The 17,680-nt window shown below is 39.5% G+C and overlaps 1 protein-coding gene across 1 annotated transcript in view; it reads left to right on the forward strand.

The window, feature by feature from the left end:
• LOC309700452 (protein NLRC3-like) overlaps nucleotides 1-7,215 on the forward strand; it is a gene marked incomplete at its 3' end in the record, with an annotated part of 173,109 nt that extends 165,894 nt beyond the window's left edge. Inside the window, exons 8-9 of the mRNA XM_082523967.1 lie at nucleotides 6,955-7,128; nucleotides 7,212-7,215. Of these exons, the coding sequence (XP_082380093.1) occupies nucleotides 6,955-7,128; nucleotides 7,212-7,215 (178 nt within the window). The remainder of the gene's footprint in view (nucleotides 1-6,954; nucleotides 7,129-7,211) is intronic.
• Nucleotides 7,216-17,680: the final 10,465 nt, after the last annotated feature.

The following is a 17,680-nucleotide window of genomic DNA, read 5'->3' on the forward strand; positions in this document are numbered from 1 at the left end:
AGAGGGAGGACAGCTGCCCAACACCCTGACTGAGATGTACATCCACTTCCTGGTGGTTCAGGCCAAAGTGAAGAAGGTCAAGTATGATGGAGGAGCTGAGACAGATCCACACTGGAGTCCAGAGAGCAGGAAGATGATGGAGTCTCTGGGAAAACTGGCTTTTGATCAGCTGCAGAAAGGAAACCTGATCTTCTATGAATCAGACCTGACAGAGTGTGGCATCGATATCAGAGCAGCCTCAGTGTACTCAGGAGTGTTCACACAGATCTTTAAAGAGGAGAGAGGACTGTACCAGGACAAGGTGTTCTGCTTCATCCATCTGAGTGTTCAGGAGTTTCTGGCTGCTCTTCATGTCCATCGGACCTTCATCAACTCTGGACTCAATCTGCTGGAAGAACAACAAACAACCTCCAAGCGGTCTAGTTTTTTTAGAAAAAAAGAGTCTCTCCACCAGAGTGCTGTGAACAAGGCCTTGCAGAGTCCAAATGGACACCTGGACTTGTTCCTCCGCTTCCTCCTGGGTCTTTCACTGCAGACCAATCAGACTCTCCTACGAGGTCTGCTGACACAGACAGGAAGTAGCTCACAGACCAATAAGAAAACAGTCCAGTACATCAAGAAGAAGCTCAGTGAGAATCTGTCTGCAGAGAAAAGCATCAATCTGTTCCACTGTCTGAATGAACTGAATGATCGTTCTCTAGTGGAGGAGATCCAACAGTCCCTGAGATCAGGACGTCTCTCCACAGATGAACTGTCTCCTGCTCAGTGGTCAGCTCTGGTCTTCATCTTACTGTCATCAGAAGAAGATCTGGATGTGTTTGACCTGAAGAAATACTCTGCTTCAGAGGAGGCTCTTCTGAGGCTGCTGCCAGTGGTCAAAGCCTCCAACAAGGCTCTGTGAGTAAATCTGTGATCATGTTTATTTTTAAAATGTTGATTAAAAGTGGTCATAGATTTCTTCCATGACAGATCCATGTCCTAAAACCATGAGCCAGCGTAGTTGTATAGTATAAAAGAAAAAAGGAGAACTTTTGACCACAATATTGTAACTTGAATGAACTTTTGATACAGCCTTTAAACATAAAATTTATGAACAGAATCGGTGACAAAGGGCAGCCCTGGTGGAGCCCATCACCCACCGGACTTATTACTATCCAACTTATTGCCGGCTATGCCAACCAAGCTCTTGCAATGGTTGTAAAAGGATCGAATGGCCCGTAGCAATGGCCATGAAATGTTTCTCAGTTTTATTATTTTCAGTCACATCTGTTTTTGATTATTAACTGAATATTTTAAAATTCAGGCTTTTTATGTTATACAAAACATATTTTCTTATGTCTTGTATTGATTCTGAAGGAATAGTTTTCATCAGTATCGCAGATACCAGCCTGAATTTTACTTTGTATTGGATCAGAAAGGAAATCAGTGGCATCACACATCACTTACAGCAACTTCAGTACCTCTTCATTTTAATAAACTGGGGGAGGGGCACCAAGATTCAGTATGAGATGAAGAATTATTTTTAACTGTAAGGTTGGAGAAATCTGTTGTTGGAAATTGGAAGAACAGGTCATCTTAAAAATCACTGCATTGTAGTTTTATTCAGGCCCCTTCAATCTGTGATCGCTGTTGCTTTGCATTGTAAATGCTACTATTACAAAAGTCACAAATCTTAGTGTATGTGTGTGTTGTTGGGTAATAAACCAAAAGAACAGAATCTACCAGCACCTCACTGATTTCTGCTTAAAAACAACAAAAAAGCAATAAAGCTCTGATTTGTTTGGTTGATCTTGTCTCCCTTCCACCTTGATTTCAGACTGAGTGGCTGTAACCTGTCAGACAGAAGCTGTGAAGCTCTGTCCTCAGTCCTGAGCTCCCAGTCCTCCCGTCTGACAGAGCTGGACCTGGGTAACAACAACCTGCAGGATTCAGGACTGAAGCTTCTGTCTGCTGGGATAAAGAGTCAATACTGCAAACTGGAAACGCTGAGGTCAGATCAAGCAATATCGATTTTTTTTTCATCAATTAACATCATTTAATCAATTTAATTTGGAAAAAATTAACATTGTGTGTATGTTTTGTTTTTTTAATGAATCTGTGCAAGTCACAGTAAACTGCCACATTTGTCTTTTGTAACATGAGGCAATAAGGATTCCAGCATGTCCTGAAACAGTGTTGAAATACTGTAAATGTAGTAGCTCCTCATGGCGCCATGAATATACTTGAACACAAGTGTTTCATGTCTTCTTGTCATCCTTTCTTCAGACTGAGTGGCTGTAACCTGTCAGACAGAAGCTGTGAAGCTCTGTCCTCAGTCCTGAGCTCCCAGTCCTCCCGACTGACAGAGCTGGCCCTGGGTAACAACAACCTGCAGGATTCAGGAGTGAAGCTTCTATTTTCTGCAGTGGAGAGTCCAAAGTGTACACTTGGGATTCTCAGGTCAGGATTCAGTCTTTTCTGATGATGATTTAAAACCTGAGTCAGGTCGATAAATGGCTTACTCATTTACAACAGACATGATTTGTTAAATCACCTTATATATGTGTGCTTAAGTTCTGTGCTGCTCTGATTTATTGCCCGTGCTGTCTTTCAGTTCAGCTTTGTCGAGTCTCTGGTAGGATTTCTTTTACATGACCTGTGTAAAAACAAAACAGTAAACACATTAAGCTGAAGTAAGATGCACAATTTGAAAAATGGGGCACAAAAAATGTTGCTGCTTTCTGGAAAGTGCGTCTAAGAAGACCCAATGGAGAAAGTGAAGAGAAAAATCAAAGATTAAGAAGAAGAAAATGGCAGAGGCAGTTTCTCTTGGACTGCCTGCAGATGGGGCGAGACTCTAGAAACAGGGATGATTGGAGAAAATGTAAAGAGGCCAGGGCCCTATTTCAGGAAGCCGGTTTAGTGCAAACTCTGAGTAAGTATACCCTGAGTTAATGAAAACTCTGGGTTTTCAGTTTCACAAAGCGAGTTTAGATTAATCCTGAGTGAGTCACTATGACGACACACTCTGTGAAGCTAACCTGCTCCCTAGCAGGTTTACTTCAACTAACCCTGACGTTCTCCGCCTCTGTGTCGGAAACCTGACTGTAGGAAGTGTCAGACATGGCGTGCCCCTTCCTTGAAGAGCCAGTAGATGTTGAAGCCCAAATTCTCCGCAGAGCTCTCCGCCAGGAGAGAGTGATTAGAGCGCGTTTGGACATTTTATCATTTCCTGATGATTTTCTGTGTGAACGTTACCGTTTTTCAGCACAATCTATAATTTATGTGAATAACATCCTCAGGCCTAATATTGCTCATGTGACACATCGCGGACATGCTCTCAGTTCATTACATATTATTTGTATTGCACTTCGGTTTTTTGCAAACGGGAGCTTTCTGTATAATATTGGTGATGCTGAGCACGTTTCCAAGGCTACCGTCTGTCGGGCAGTCAGGAATGTTACAGTTGCACTGAAACGTCTCCTGCACTCGTCTGTGGTGTTCCCCGGTCATAGACCCACAAGATTCATCAAAGAGGGATGCCACAAAATTGCAGGTAGCAGGATGAACAAAACTTAATTCATGATGTGGTGATACTTGAACTACTACTTAAATTTTACATTTATTCTCACGGTTCCCAGGCGTGATTGGCTGTATAGATGGCACTCACATTCCAATCATTGCTCCTTCAGTAAATGAAGGAGACTATGTGAACAGGAAGTCTTTCCACAGCATTAATGTACAGGTGCATAGTTCTCTGTAGCATTTCAAACTAACAAATTATTTCATCATAGTAATGGATGCTAATTTGTGTTCTCTGCACTGTGAAGATCATATGTGATGCTGCCAACATTATCACAAATGTGGAAGCCAAGTGGCCAGGCTCTGTGCGTGGTGGTGGTGGAGGACCCCCACCTGTTTTTCGGGCCTCCGCTTTTTTTCTGTTGGCTATAACGGGTCACATTTGAGCATACAGAGTAAGCAAATATGTACTTGTAATGTGCTCAGATAATTTCAATAAGTGCTTACAGAGGGGAAATTAATGTAGCCTCTAACTGCAATTGATTTACATCGGGCAAACAGACCAAGCACTATGGCTCACAATACAATTACACCTCACCTGTTTGGACTATATTTTTATATTTCATTTTTACTTGCTGCCAGGCACGTTTGGGGCCTGTTGGGTTGCACCTGTGCTCACATCACGTCACAAAATAAAATGTATAAAATAAAAAATGAAATATAATAAAATAACGTGTTAAATGGGTGGAAATCCCTAGATCAATGTTTAAATTAACACTCACGCATTGACTCTGTCGGCTATGTTTTGCCATGCATGCTCCCTTTCTTTTGCAGCTGAGGCTGTGTTACTTTTTTTCAGCAAAATTTGCATGTATTCGGCATATGCTGCCATCAGAATTTCGGCCTCAAGCGCTGTAAAATACATTGACCGCGCCTTCTTTCCCTCCGTCTCCATGGTGACTCGCTTAATCTGTGCTCCACTCATCAGGGCTTTATGTATCCTTGTGCGCGCGCTTAACTTGGGGTTAAAGCAACTCCGCGTTGATTGAACTACTTGTTATCAGCCTTTCTGAAACCGAATATTCCGAGTTGGACAGTTCGGGGTTACTCAACCCTGAGTATCGTTTTTCACTCTGAGTTTTCTAAACCGGCTTCCTGAAATAGGGCCCAGGAGATGAATACTCTGGTGTTCTGGGGATAGTGGGAGTGAGAGGGAGAGATGCCAGTAAATGATTTCAAGGATACATTTCAGAGAATCAGAGCTAAGAAACCAAAGCAAGTGAGGAACTACAAACATATGGACAGACTCATAATTAGGCCAAAGACACATTAAAGGAATTATTACAGGTTTAGAAACAGGGATGGATATGAAGGAGCTTAGCATGAATTTGCATTGAGGAAAGAATAGCAACGAGCATCAGAGGAAACAGTTAGGAAAACTAAGAGTATGTACTGGCAGGAATACTGCAGTACTTTAGGAAGAACTACACCAGTTCAGAATGTGTGGAGTACAGTAAAGAACATGAATGCAGACAGGAAACAACAGCAGCTGTTGTAAAGTAAATTCAAACTCCTTCATTAAATGCAGCTGGTTGAGTGAAAACAATGGAGAATGATTGTGTTACGTTGTTTATTCTCTATAGAAATGGAGCAGAAGGAGTGCATGCAGAGCTGGACGTGGGCTGTATATACATGCGTGTATCTGTGTTGTCTGTGAGCAGAGAAAACAAAGCGCTGGAAATGTCCAGTGTATCATAAGCCAGCCAGTCCTGTTACTGCAATTCACTTCTTCACCCGAAAGTGTCACCATCAGGCTTCACCAGCAGTTTCCAGTATTAATAGTGTTAATGAGCTAGAGGTAGTATGGATGGGAAAATGTAGAGATGCTGGGCAAGCAATATGATCAAATCCACAGTGGGAATAATTGAAGTGATGACGGCAGGTGTAGAGAACAAAAATGAATCGTATTGAAATGTTAAATCAGGAAAATCCTGGAGAAGAGGATAGTTCTAATGTTCAGTTTGTAATGTTGAATTCAACACAGCTCTTAGATGCATAAAAATGACTTCACCTGACGTCAGACTGAACAATCGGATTAGCTACTGATATTGATTTAACCCTTTAAGACCTACCATAGAACCAAGTCCGCCAGAGCTTATATTATATTTTTACATGCTGTAGAGCCATTTTTGGGAGCATTTCAAGTTGCTATACATCAATACAACCATTACAGCCTAAATTTTAATAATATGTATGTATTAAGTGCATAGTAATTACATAAATTGCAAAAAAGTGAAATAAACTACAAAAAAATTGAAAATCGTTTTTGTTTTTTTAACATATATTTCTAGTTAGAGAAATTTAAGAGGCTTTTCCCTCAAAACTGTAAATACAAAAAAGTTGCACAAAATAGTTTCCCACCACAGGAAATTTATTTTGAGTGCCTTCATAGTTTTATTTTTGAAATACACCAATTTTTATATACTGCAGGAAAAACGAAAATAAATATTATACTGCAAATTTGCAAAATAACAGCATATGCATCAAAATCAACTATTTCCAGCAGTGCAATATGAGTCCTAAGCATATGTGGAAGGAAACTGTAACCTAGGACAAGCTGATGGCATAAGATGTAAGTACACCTCCTTAGGTTTCATATGCAAAAAAAATTATTGCGCTAGCTCACGTGGTTACAGTGCTACCGGGATTTAAAAATAGTTGCGCAAAACAGAGTGTGCCCACTCTGACCAGTTTTAAAGGGTTAAAGCAAGAAAATATAGTATTAGCATTAGCTGCCAATTCCTATTCACCTAAAATTTGCATTACCTGCTAATGGCAGTCTACTTAGCATTAACTCCTCACTAATGTAATGCTAATTCACATAAAATTATCTTTAGCTTTAGCATTAGCTGCTAGCTTCAGCCTACCTAGCACTAGCTGCTCACATTGTTAAAAGGGAAGAGAAAACGATATTAGCATTAGCTACTAATAATTATTCACCCCTAATTAGAATTAGCCGCTAATGGCAGTATACTTAGCATTAACTCCTCACATTGTTATAATGTAAGAGAAAAGAATTAGCATTATCTAATAATGTTGACCTTGGCCCACTGGAAAAGTTCAGAACTAAAGATTTAGGAGTGTTTCTCATTATCAAATATTATTAGATGGAATAATGCTGTAAAGAATGTTATTAATGCAGTTATAATGATGCAGATTATATGGCAGCAATAAAAGAATTTCTGTATCTCCACAATTGTCTGATGTTTGGGGCTTTCTCTCTAATATTGGAGGCTGTTACCTTACACTGTTAAACAGCTTCAGATGATTGTTGTTGTCCGTTGGGAATTGTCACTTTTAAATAAAGTTACATTGAATGGATGTAAATGGATAGATGTTATTGTGACAAAGAGAAAACGATTGTTGACAGATTGTTGTTTTGTGTGTCTGCAGTCTGTCAGGCTGTCTGATCACAGACGAAGGCTGTACTTCTCTGGCCTCAGCTCTGAGCTCCAACCCCTCCCATCTGAGAGAGCTGGACCTGAGCTACAATCATCCAGGTCCCTCAGGAATGAAGCTGCTGTCGGCTGGACTGAAGGAACCAGGCTGGAGACTGGACACTCTCAGGTATGGAGAGAATATCTGATAGAGGAGGAAGAGCTGGAAACATTTCCTGTGTCCTTCACTCACTTCATGTTTGTTTCCTGCAGATGAGACATGAAAAATAATTAGAATAAGCCGCTAAAAGCAGCCTACTTAGCATTAAATCCTCACTTCGTTGTTACCCAACGGAAAAGAGTATTATTATTAGCTACTATCATTTTTAATAAGTAAGAGAAAAGTGTTAGCATTATTGAATAATGCTAACTCACATTAAATTAGCATTAGCTGTTTACAACAGCGTACTTAGAATTAGCCGCTCACATTGGTCATGTCCAAATTCATGGGCTGCATCCTCCTCAGAAGGTCAGGTAGGCCGGAAGTAAACGGCTGGGGAAATGGGACGGTCTAGCCTTCTGATTAGCGTCAACGCTGTCTCGGTGGAGTTTAATAAACTCGGCCGTCTGCTCCTTGCTATCTAAAATATAACAGGACACCGGCGTAAATTCTCGACTGTCTCATACTTCTGTTTAATTAGTTTTCTGTTTGACGTTTGGTCAGCTGTGTAAAAATCAAGGACGTATTATTTTATCTAATCGAATAACTTTAATGTTAGCCAAACTGATTTATTCACGAACACACAAAACACTGAAAAAAGCCCAACAATAACATTTTTAGGTTGTCTAAGTGACTTATATATTACATTTAACCCGAGCAGCGAAAGTCCACGGTGATCTGAAAATGATGTGCCGGGAGTTGTGCCGTTCTCGGCGGCTTCAGTAACCCTCGAGCTCTCGGCTAGCTATCGAGCTGTTGGGTAACAGACGTCTCCGAAAACGTCAAAGCACTTTTGCAAATATGCAATATCGTGATAAACCGAGCATATATTTGATGTTTACACAGCTACTTTCTCGCCTGAAAATATGTTAAAAGTTTATTTTGTGACCCAGAAGGATTAGTATGAGTAATTTTAAAACTTAGTAGCTGCCGCCATTGTTGGAAACTGGAGTTTGGCTGGGCCGCACTATGAATTCTGGGATATGGTGGCCACGAAGGACACACCCGACCCATCCTTCAAATTTGGGGAAAAGGAGTACGCATTTGTCGGCTGCATTTGTCGGAGTCTACGAATTTGGACAGCCTTCGGTGCGTCGCTGTGACGTAATCGGTCTACAAATGCGGCCTCAGGAGGATGCAGCCCATGAATTTGGACACGACCATTGTTAAAAAGTAAGGGAAAACAGTATTAGCAGTAGTGCGTAATGCTAATTCACGTCAACGTAGTATTAGTTAATAAGGGCAGCCTACTTAGCATTAACTGCTCACTAATATAATGCTAATTCACATCAAATTAGCATTAGCTGCTCAAGTTATTATAAGGAAAGAGAAAACAGTATTAGCATTAGCTGCTAATAATTATTCACCCCTAATTAGAGTTAGCCCCTAATGGCAGCCTACTTAGCATTAACTCCTGACATTGTTTTAAGGCAGGGGAAAAGCGTTACCATTATCGGATAATGCTAAATCAGATCAAATTAGCATTAGTTAATAACGGTAGACTTTGTATCATTAGCTGCTGTCATTCTTACAAAGCAAACAGTATGAGCAGTACTAGCTGCCCACATTGTTAAAGGGGAAGAGAAAATGATATTAGCATTAGCTGGTAATAATTATTCACCCCTAATTAGAATTAGCCAGTTAATTAATGCTAAATAGGCTTAACTAAAATGAAAGTAAATGTTAGATATAGCTGCTGATATTGTGAAAAGGTAAGATAAAACATTGCTAGCAGCAGTGGATAGTGCTAACACGCATAATAATTAGCATTGCCTAATAATGGCAGCCTTCTTAGCATTAGCTGCTCATATTGTTATATTGCAAAGGAAAAGAGTTGGCAAAAACATTGTTAGCATTAGTGGCTAATGTTAATTCACCTAAATTAGCATTAGCTAATGTTGGCTACATACCTAGCATTAGCTACTGATATTGATATAAAGCAAGAAAATATGGTATTAACATTAGCTTTTAATGCTTTTTAATCTAAAATTAGAATTGGCCACTAATCGCATCCTATTTAGCATTAACTCTTCACATCGCAGGGGAAAAGTTAAAATTGAATAAAAAAAAGTGTTCACATTAGCTACTCGTATTGTTTAAAAGTAAGAAAAAACTTTGTTAGCATAAGCGAATAATGCTGATTCACCTCAAATTAGTATTAGCTAATAATGGCAACCTACTAATTATTAGCTGGTCACATTGTTATAAACCAAGAAAATATGGTATTAGCATTAGCTGCCAATTCCTATTCACCTAAAATTAGCATTAGCCACTAATGGCAGTCTACTTAGTATTAACTCCTCACTAATATAATGCTAATTTACATCAAATTAGCATTTGCAAACATTGTTAAAAGGGAAGGGAAAAGTGTTAGCATTACCTGATAATGCTAAACTCGCATCAAATTAGCATTAGCTAATAACAGCAGCGTTCTTAGCATTAGCTGCTCACATTATTATAATGCAAGGGAAAAGAGTTAGCATTAACGGATGATGCTAATTCACGTCAAATTAGAAAATATGGTATTAGCATTAGCTGCTAATGGTTATTCACCTAAAATTAGAATTGGCCATTAATGGCGTCCTATTTAGCATTAACTCTTCACATCGCAGGGGAAAAGTTAAAATTGAATGAAAAATAGTTTTCACATTAGCTACTCATATTGTTATATAGTACGAGAAAACATTGTTAGCATAAGTGGATAATGCTAATTCACCTCAAATTAGTATTAGCTAATAACGGCAACCTATTTAGCATTAGCTGGTCAAATTAGCTTTGTCCCAAAACATCGGCTGCATCCTCCAGAGGCCGCATTTGAAGGTCGATTACGTCACAGCCAGGTGACAAAGGCTGTCCCAATTCGTCGACTCCTTCAAATGCGGCCAACAAATGCGTCCTTCATTTCCCCGAATTTGAAGGATGGGTCAGGTGTGTCCTTCATGGCCCACCATATCCCAGAATTCATAGCGCGGCCCAGCCAAATTTCAGCTGCCAACAATGGCGGCCGCTACTAAGTTTTAAAATTACTCTTATTAATCTTTCTGGGCGAGAAAGTAGCTGTGTAAATTACAAATATCTGCTTGGTTTATCAAGACATCGCATATTTGCAAAAGTGTGCCGACGTTTTCGGAGACGTCTGTTACCAGCCAGCTCGATAGCAAGCAGGGGGGTTCAATGGTCCCTCCAGCCGGTGAGAGCAGCAGACTCCCGGCTTCATCGTTTTCAGACCCTGCTTTTTCGCTACTCAGGTTAAACATGATATAAGTCACTCGGATAACTTAAAATTGTAATTGTTTGCCTTTTTTCTGTGTTTTATTTGTTCCGGAGTAAATCGGTTTGGCTGAGACTAAAGTTATTAGATTATTCGATTAAATAAAACTTTATTAATCCATCGGGTGGGTTCCTTCGGGATTTTCACACAGCTGAATAAATGTTAAACAGAAAACTGATTGAACAGAAGTGTGAGACTGTCGAGAATTTACGCCAGTGTCCTGTTATATTTTAGATAGCAAGGAGCAGACGGCCGAGTTTATTAAACTCCACCGAGACAGCGGTGACGCAAATCTGAAGGGTAGACCATCCCATTTCACAGCCTCGCACTTCTGGCCTTCTCGGTCTTTGAAGGACCCGGCCCATGTAGACCGCAAAGGCCGGGTCCTCCGAAGGATGCAGCAGACGTTTTGGGAAACGGCTATTGTTATTGTCTACTTCGCATTAACTCCTCACTAATATAATGCTAAATCACATCAGATTAGCTTTAGCTTTAGCATTAGCTGCTAGCATCAGCCTACCTAGCACTAGCTGCTCACATTGTTAAAAGGGAAGAGAAAAGGATATTAGCATTAGCTGGTAATCCGATTATTAAGTGATGACATGACAAATCCTACTTCTGGGCCTAAAGTAGTCTGCGTTTAATATGGCTTTTGTGTTGTTAACATGTTTATTGCTTTGTATTTTCTTCTATTTAATCTCAAAAAGCTCCTAAAACAGTCAGTGATCACTGTTGACCTCCCTTGGCTTTTATTACCACTAATCATTTATTTAAGCTCAGTTTTTAAAACCTTAGGATGTAACTACAGCCCAGCCCATGCAGCAGTATATGAATGACTAACCTCGTATTGTGGATGGATTATCTCAGTTGTTCTTCTGGCTGAAGTTTGGTCCTTTTACAGCATCCTGCCATGCGATTACATTTGTTCCTGACCACTGAGAACCCTCACGTTAACTTTTATCGAGTGGAAAAAAAGTTCGCTTGTTTATATTATGCTAACATAGCTGTGTCGCTAGCGGTCACGTAGCACATCATTATATACCAGCTAGCCAAACTTCAGTAACCCTACAAACGTCACTGCTGTTTAGTTTTCTGTCTTCATTGATGTTGGAAGTGATAACAGAGCTGTATGTTTTAATTTGTTTCCAAAACCCCGCAGTCAGGACATGCTATATTGTATTTAGATGGAAGCTAGCGAGCTAACTTCCTGCTAACTTCTAACTCTGATATATGTCATAAATTCCGTTTTCATGGATGCCTGGATGTTAAACTCAGTTGTTACACCCGGTAGTATGGAACGCCAGGACTGCCATAATGAATTAATTAAATACACCATGAAATAATTAATTAAATGTGGCAATAATTAATTAAAATCTGAAATAATTAATTACATAAATTAATTAATTACATTAATGTAATTAATTAATTATTGACACATTTAATTAAGTATTTATTTATTTCACATTTTAATTAATTATTGCCACATATAAATAATTATTTAATGGTGTATTTAATTAATTCATTTTGGCACAGTTGACTCCTTCAGGTCTCACCATGAAATAATTTTATCTGTCAGCCTCACCCATCAAACTAAGTGGGCGGGGTTAACGCTGCCATGCAGCTTCTCTAACATTTGATTGGTTGCCGTGCAAAGTAAGGCAAGACAGGTCAATCTTAGATAATCGATTGCTTGTGTCGACTTGGTATCCCAGAATGCATTTCAAATCATAGGCAGCAATGGTGGTGGTGTAGTTTTAATAATAGTGTTTTAGCCGCGAATGTCTGGTCAGGTTGTCAACATAGAACATGTTTGCAAAAGTGCTCAGATGTTTTCAGAGATGTCACTAGCTCTGCTAACAGTCAGCTGACAGAGAGCACCGACCTCACAGCCCCGGTGTTCCAGCTTAACTGTTTATTTTGTGTGTATTTGTTTGTTTTGGAGGGGGGGCTACGTTAACCGGTTTGTTTAGATATTCCACTCTCCGTGTTCCACATGTTGCATTCGCAGATTCTCATTTTCACCGAACGATCGTCTCTTTCCGCCTGGTCTTGTGTCTCTGTGCTTCTGTAACATAAAGAACGAGCTGACATTTTTCTCACGAAACCAGCGATCAGCTCAACAGACCCTCAGTTTACCTGCATGCATCCTCCTCCTCACCTGTCAGCTGTTTAACACCTGCTGCTAATTCAAGAAACACGTCCACGTTACCTGGTGAAAGTCACAGTTTAACTGGGCAGCCGGTGCTCGATATAACGCAATGTCAGCGCATGTTTCTGCACAAGATAAGTAAATATAGTGTTTTTCCAGAGCGCAGAGCTGCTGGAGCTCTTTTCCCAACAGAGCACTTTATAGGCGAACCAGCTTCATCAGCGGCTGATGTCCAATCACCGGCACACAGCTTTGAAACCTCAGCTGAGTTTTAGCTCTCAGTGGTTAAACACTGGACTTCATTCACTCAGGTTCTGTCTGTCGGGTCACGTTTACTTCGCTGTTTTATTTACAACTGAGCAAATCGGTTTGGCTGAGGTTAAAGTTACGTTTCATAACTGCACAGTTTTACAGACCTTCAATGGTTCACTGTGTTAGACTGAAACATTCGCTTTTCTTTATCTGGTGTGTTTTGGATTTAACAGTGAATTTTGAGATTAAACTGACTTTTAAAATGTTTTATACAAAGAGGAAAGAGAAGGCGCATTTCCACCGAGAGGAGCAGGGTTTGCAACAGCGTGTTCATCATGCAGACTGCAACCTGGACAGAAATATTATATCATCTGTTTTTTAATAGCTATTCAACTGTATTCTAAGCACCAGCTGTCTGTTAGAATTTTTAGAGTTTACTTAAATAAAAATAAATGAGGTTAACATATAATTTGTAATTTTTTTTCTCTTTTTTTGCTTTTTCGGTCATGTTATGTTTAACTGTCAAAGGCTTGTTACAAACTATGAAACACATCGTGCAGACTTCTGGATGTTTTGTTCTTTATGCTGTAGATTTTCACGTCTCTGGAATAGTTGGCAGTATTAAGGATGATTTTCTGTAAAATCATACTGATATGAGCCGTGGCACATTCGTAGATGACCGTTAGATTTGTCAGCTGGGAAACTTTGTGTTAACTCAGAGAGCTGAAGATATCATGGATATGCTGACCTCGCTTCGTGGTGTACAGGGCCGTTTACCCTCATGATTAATATTCACAATAAAAATATTAGCCGAACATCATGAAGTCTGTATGTGTTTCATAGTGTCGAACAACCTTTGTACAGTTAAAGCCAGCAGTACAGCACTACATGACGGAAACACCAACGTTATCTCTTTTATGCGTTTATACACAGGTCACGCTGATTACTGAACAAAAACCCAAAGATCAGCTGTTAATTGAATTTTTTTGCTCTCTCTCCTCCTTAAACATGTTTTTAATGTTAGTTATAATTCAGAATTGGCGACTGAAACACGTAGGACACATACGAACATCAGGAAATAAAACACCGATAAATATAACCTCAGTAAAAGAAGTCAGCAGGGGTTATTACAGCTGTGTACTGGGGCCTGCGCTTTGTCGGTGGTAATAACAGCTCGATTGCTTGCGAGGTGAGCGGGTCTATCCCACGCTTTGCCGTGAGACTGGGCAGACATCTCCGAAATCGCCGAAGCACTTTTGCAAAGAGGCTGTATCTTGACAAACCGACCAGACACATGAAGATTAAACCACTACATTCTCGGCTAAAAAAATATTAAAACGGTATTTGGTGACACACAAACAGGGTTTTTCAAAGTTCAGTTCTGTTAGCTTCCACATGCCGTTTGTTGTGTACTAGAAACAATGGCCACCAGGCCAAAGCAATGGTTTTGACTCGATCAGCGTTAACCCCGCCCCCTGAGTTTGATGGGTGAGGTTGACAGATAAAATTATTTCATGGTGAGACCTGAAGGAGTCAACTGTGCCAAAATGAATTAATTAAATACACCATTAAATAATTATTTAAATGTGGCAATAATTAATTAAATATGTCAATAATTAATTAAATGGGTCAATAATTAATTAATTTCATGTGTCGTAAATATTTATGTACTCAATTATTTCCCATTTTAATTAATTATTGCCACATTTAATTAATTATTTAATGGTGTATTTAATTAATTCATTATGGCAGTCCTGGCGTTCCATATGGTAGAGCAGAACGCTGATAATTTTATTAAAGATGAAAGACTTAAGACAGTGTTTTAACTCTCAGTAATGCCACAGTGATCATTTGATATATGGACCTGCAGCAGAGTTTAGGCCCAGACACGGCTAATGACGTCAGACTGAACGATCAGATAATTATTCACCCTTAATTAGAATTAGCCGCTAATGGCAGCATACTTAGCATTATCTCCTCACATCGTTATAATGCAAATGATGCTAACTTGCATTAAATTAGACTGCTGTTATTAGCTAATGCTATTTAGCAGTAGCTGCTCACATTGTTATAAAGCAAAGGAAAACGATATGAGCATTAGCTCCTAATGCGTATTTTCTTTAAATTAGACGTAGGTGCTAATGGCGGCCTACTTAGCATTAGCAGCTCAGACAATGTAATGCTAGGGAAAAGAGTGTTAGCATTAGCCGTTCACATTGTTATAAAGTTAAGGGAAATAGGGTCAGCATTAGCTACTCACATTGTTAAAAAGTAAGCATTAGCATTAGTGCATAATGCTAATTCACATCAAATTAGCATTAGTTAATAACGGCAGCCTATTTAGCATTACCAGATAATGTTGACCTTGGCCCACTGGAAAAGTTAAGAACTAAAGATTTAGGAGTGTTTCTCGATAGCTCTTTCTCATTTGAGAAACAAATGAATTCTGTTATTAAAACCAGCTGTAAGGTTTATATTGTTGACTGTCATTTATGCTTAGAAATATTTACTCATATATGCTTAGTTTTATAATCGATTGCATGATGATGGAGGTTTGATCCTTAGTAGTCTGTAAAGACTCTGTGTGCCTTCCACAGTTCTCTGGCATGCACACAGCACTTGGGGCCATGAGAGAGGTCGTACCCTCTCTTACTGATTTATGGTGTAGGACAGGGGTCTCAAACTCAATTTAGCTGGGGGCCGCTGCAGGCAGAGTCTGGGTGAGGCTGGGCCGCATTAGGTTTTCCACAAGAAAGGCATGGTTAAAAAATTCCAATCTTCTCAAATCTCTTTATTTTTATTTTTTAACACAAAATATGAAAAATAAATAAACAAATTAAGAATTAATAAGAAAATAAATCAATCTGTAATACATAAATAAAATAATAATAAGATATTTTTAGTCAGTGAACTTGTGTGTTTCTTTCAGTCTTCTATATCTGCTGTATTTAGATTGAAATGTCTGTATTAACAGTTCTATAACCTTCTTCTGAACATGAATGGAACACTGTAGAAAATGAACTGTTCTTCTGAACATGGCTTCTCTTGCCTACTCCTTGCTACTAGAGACCTGGCAGCGTTTCCTCTCGCATAGCCGAGCCAGATTTGGCCTGAGGGAGGAAGCAGTTGCGACCCTCAGTATGTCTTGAAGATGATCATCCGTAAGTCTTGACCTGTACTTGGACTTATTGAAGTTCAAAGTGGAGAAGAGCTTTTGGCACAAGTATGTGCTACCAAAAAGGCACATGGTCCGCTTGAACATTCGGGAAAGCCGAGGGAAACTAGGGCTCAATTCTCTCAAAAATTGTCCAAGCTTGTCTGCTTTTCCACTCACCTCCCTGAACTTTGCTTTGAGTTCAGAGTTGCACTGCAGCTCAATGAGCTCCATTTGAAGCACAGAAGGGGCATCTTGCACATCAAAGGAGAAGGGGTCCGCAAAAATGTGAAAGGTGGCTCTGTGTGTCTTGAAGTCAGCAAATCTGGGATCAAATTCCTCCTGTAGCCTCAAAATGACATCAACATACTCGTCAGCACTGAATGGTGTGCCTGCATCCACGAGTGCCTTGCATGCTGGGAAATGGCAAAGGTTTGTCTGAGAGAGCTGAGCTTTCCAGAGCGCCAGTTTTGTGGAGAATGCTCTCACGTTGTCATAGGCAGCACTGACAAGTTGCCCCTGGCCTTGTAACGTCTTGTTCAGTACATTAAGCTCATGTGTCATATCAACAAGAAAAGCTAAGTCCATGAGCCATTTGGGATCAGTTAGCACAGGAACATGTAACGCGGTTAAAGGACCAGGGCGCCTGACTGCAGCCTCATAGACAATGAGCTATCAGAATAAGATTCGACTATGGAGCCTGAGGGTGTGAATAAAACACAGGAAACAAAAGTAGAGCTCAATATATATATATTATGTTTGTTATGAGAAGTGTATAGACGGATGTACAAAAGAAATAAAAACATATGCATACATATCACAAACAAAAATAATGTTGACAATACTAAACAGCTTATTAGGTTCCAAAAGGAGGTGGGATGTGTGATTCAGTTTAGTTCCATGGACCTGTGATAGGTCATGTGTCAACAATTTGTGATTCAGTCCATAGGTTCACAATTCCTACCGCAACGTAGCGGTGGTCGGGTGGCTCGCCATCTCACGCTGATCAGGGCTGATCGCGGGAGAAAAAAAAACCTGACCTAAACAAGGTCAAAAACATAAATTATCATTCACAGAAGAAAATGAAACGGCATTCTACTGCTGTGACAAAATAAATACATAAATAACAAAGACAAGTAATTAATGCCATGTTTCATACAACAATCAACAAACCATCATCTCTTATAATAAATTTCATTCAAAATACTATTATAGAAAAAACATTCTCATGGGTCCCATCAAAGTATATCAGCCACAAAGCTAATAACCATTATCCAAAGTTAATCAACTATATTTTCAAAACTCATTTAATCACAGGTGTTGCGCAACATATTCAATAATTTAAATGGAATTTAACTCAATGCAAAATCTCATAGGCCGTTTCGGCATTTCATCAGAAGAGTAACAAAAAACATCCAAAACGGACAAAACTACAAAAATCAAATCACTCGTTCAACTCTAGATACGTTAAGTCAACATTCGGCCATAATGGAATAAACAAAAACAACAATATTCAATAGATGAAACTAGTAATTGCACTTATTGTCGCTAGCCTAGCATTAGCTTACCGGCATTGTAGGATGTGCGATCGCGGCTCCGCATTTACATTAATTGTGACAAAACAAAACAAACAAATAACTCACCGTTGAGTCGATTGTGAGGTAGTGTAAAGACGAATGAATCGGCTGGGTTATTG

This window comes from Aulonocara stuartgranti (genome assembly GCF_965226115.1).
Source record: "Aulonocara stuartgranti genome assembly, chromosome: 3".
NCBI classification, from domain to species: Eukaryota; Metazoa; Chordata; class Actinopteri; order Cichliformes; family Cichlidae; genus Aulonocara; species Aulonocara stuartgranti.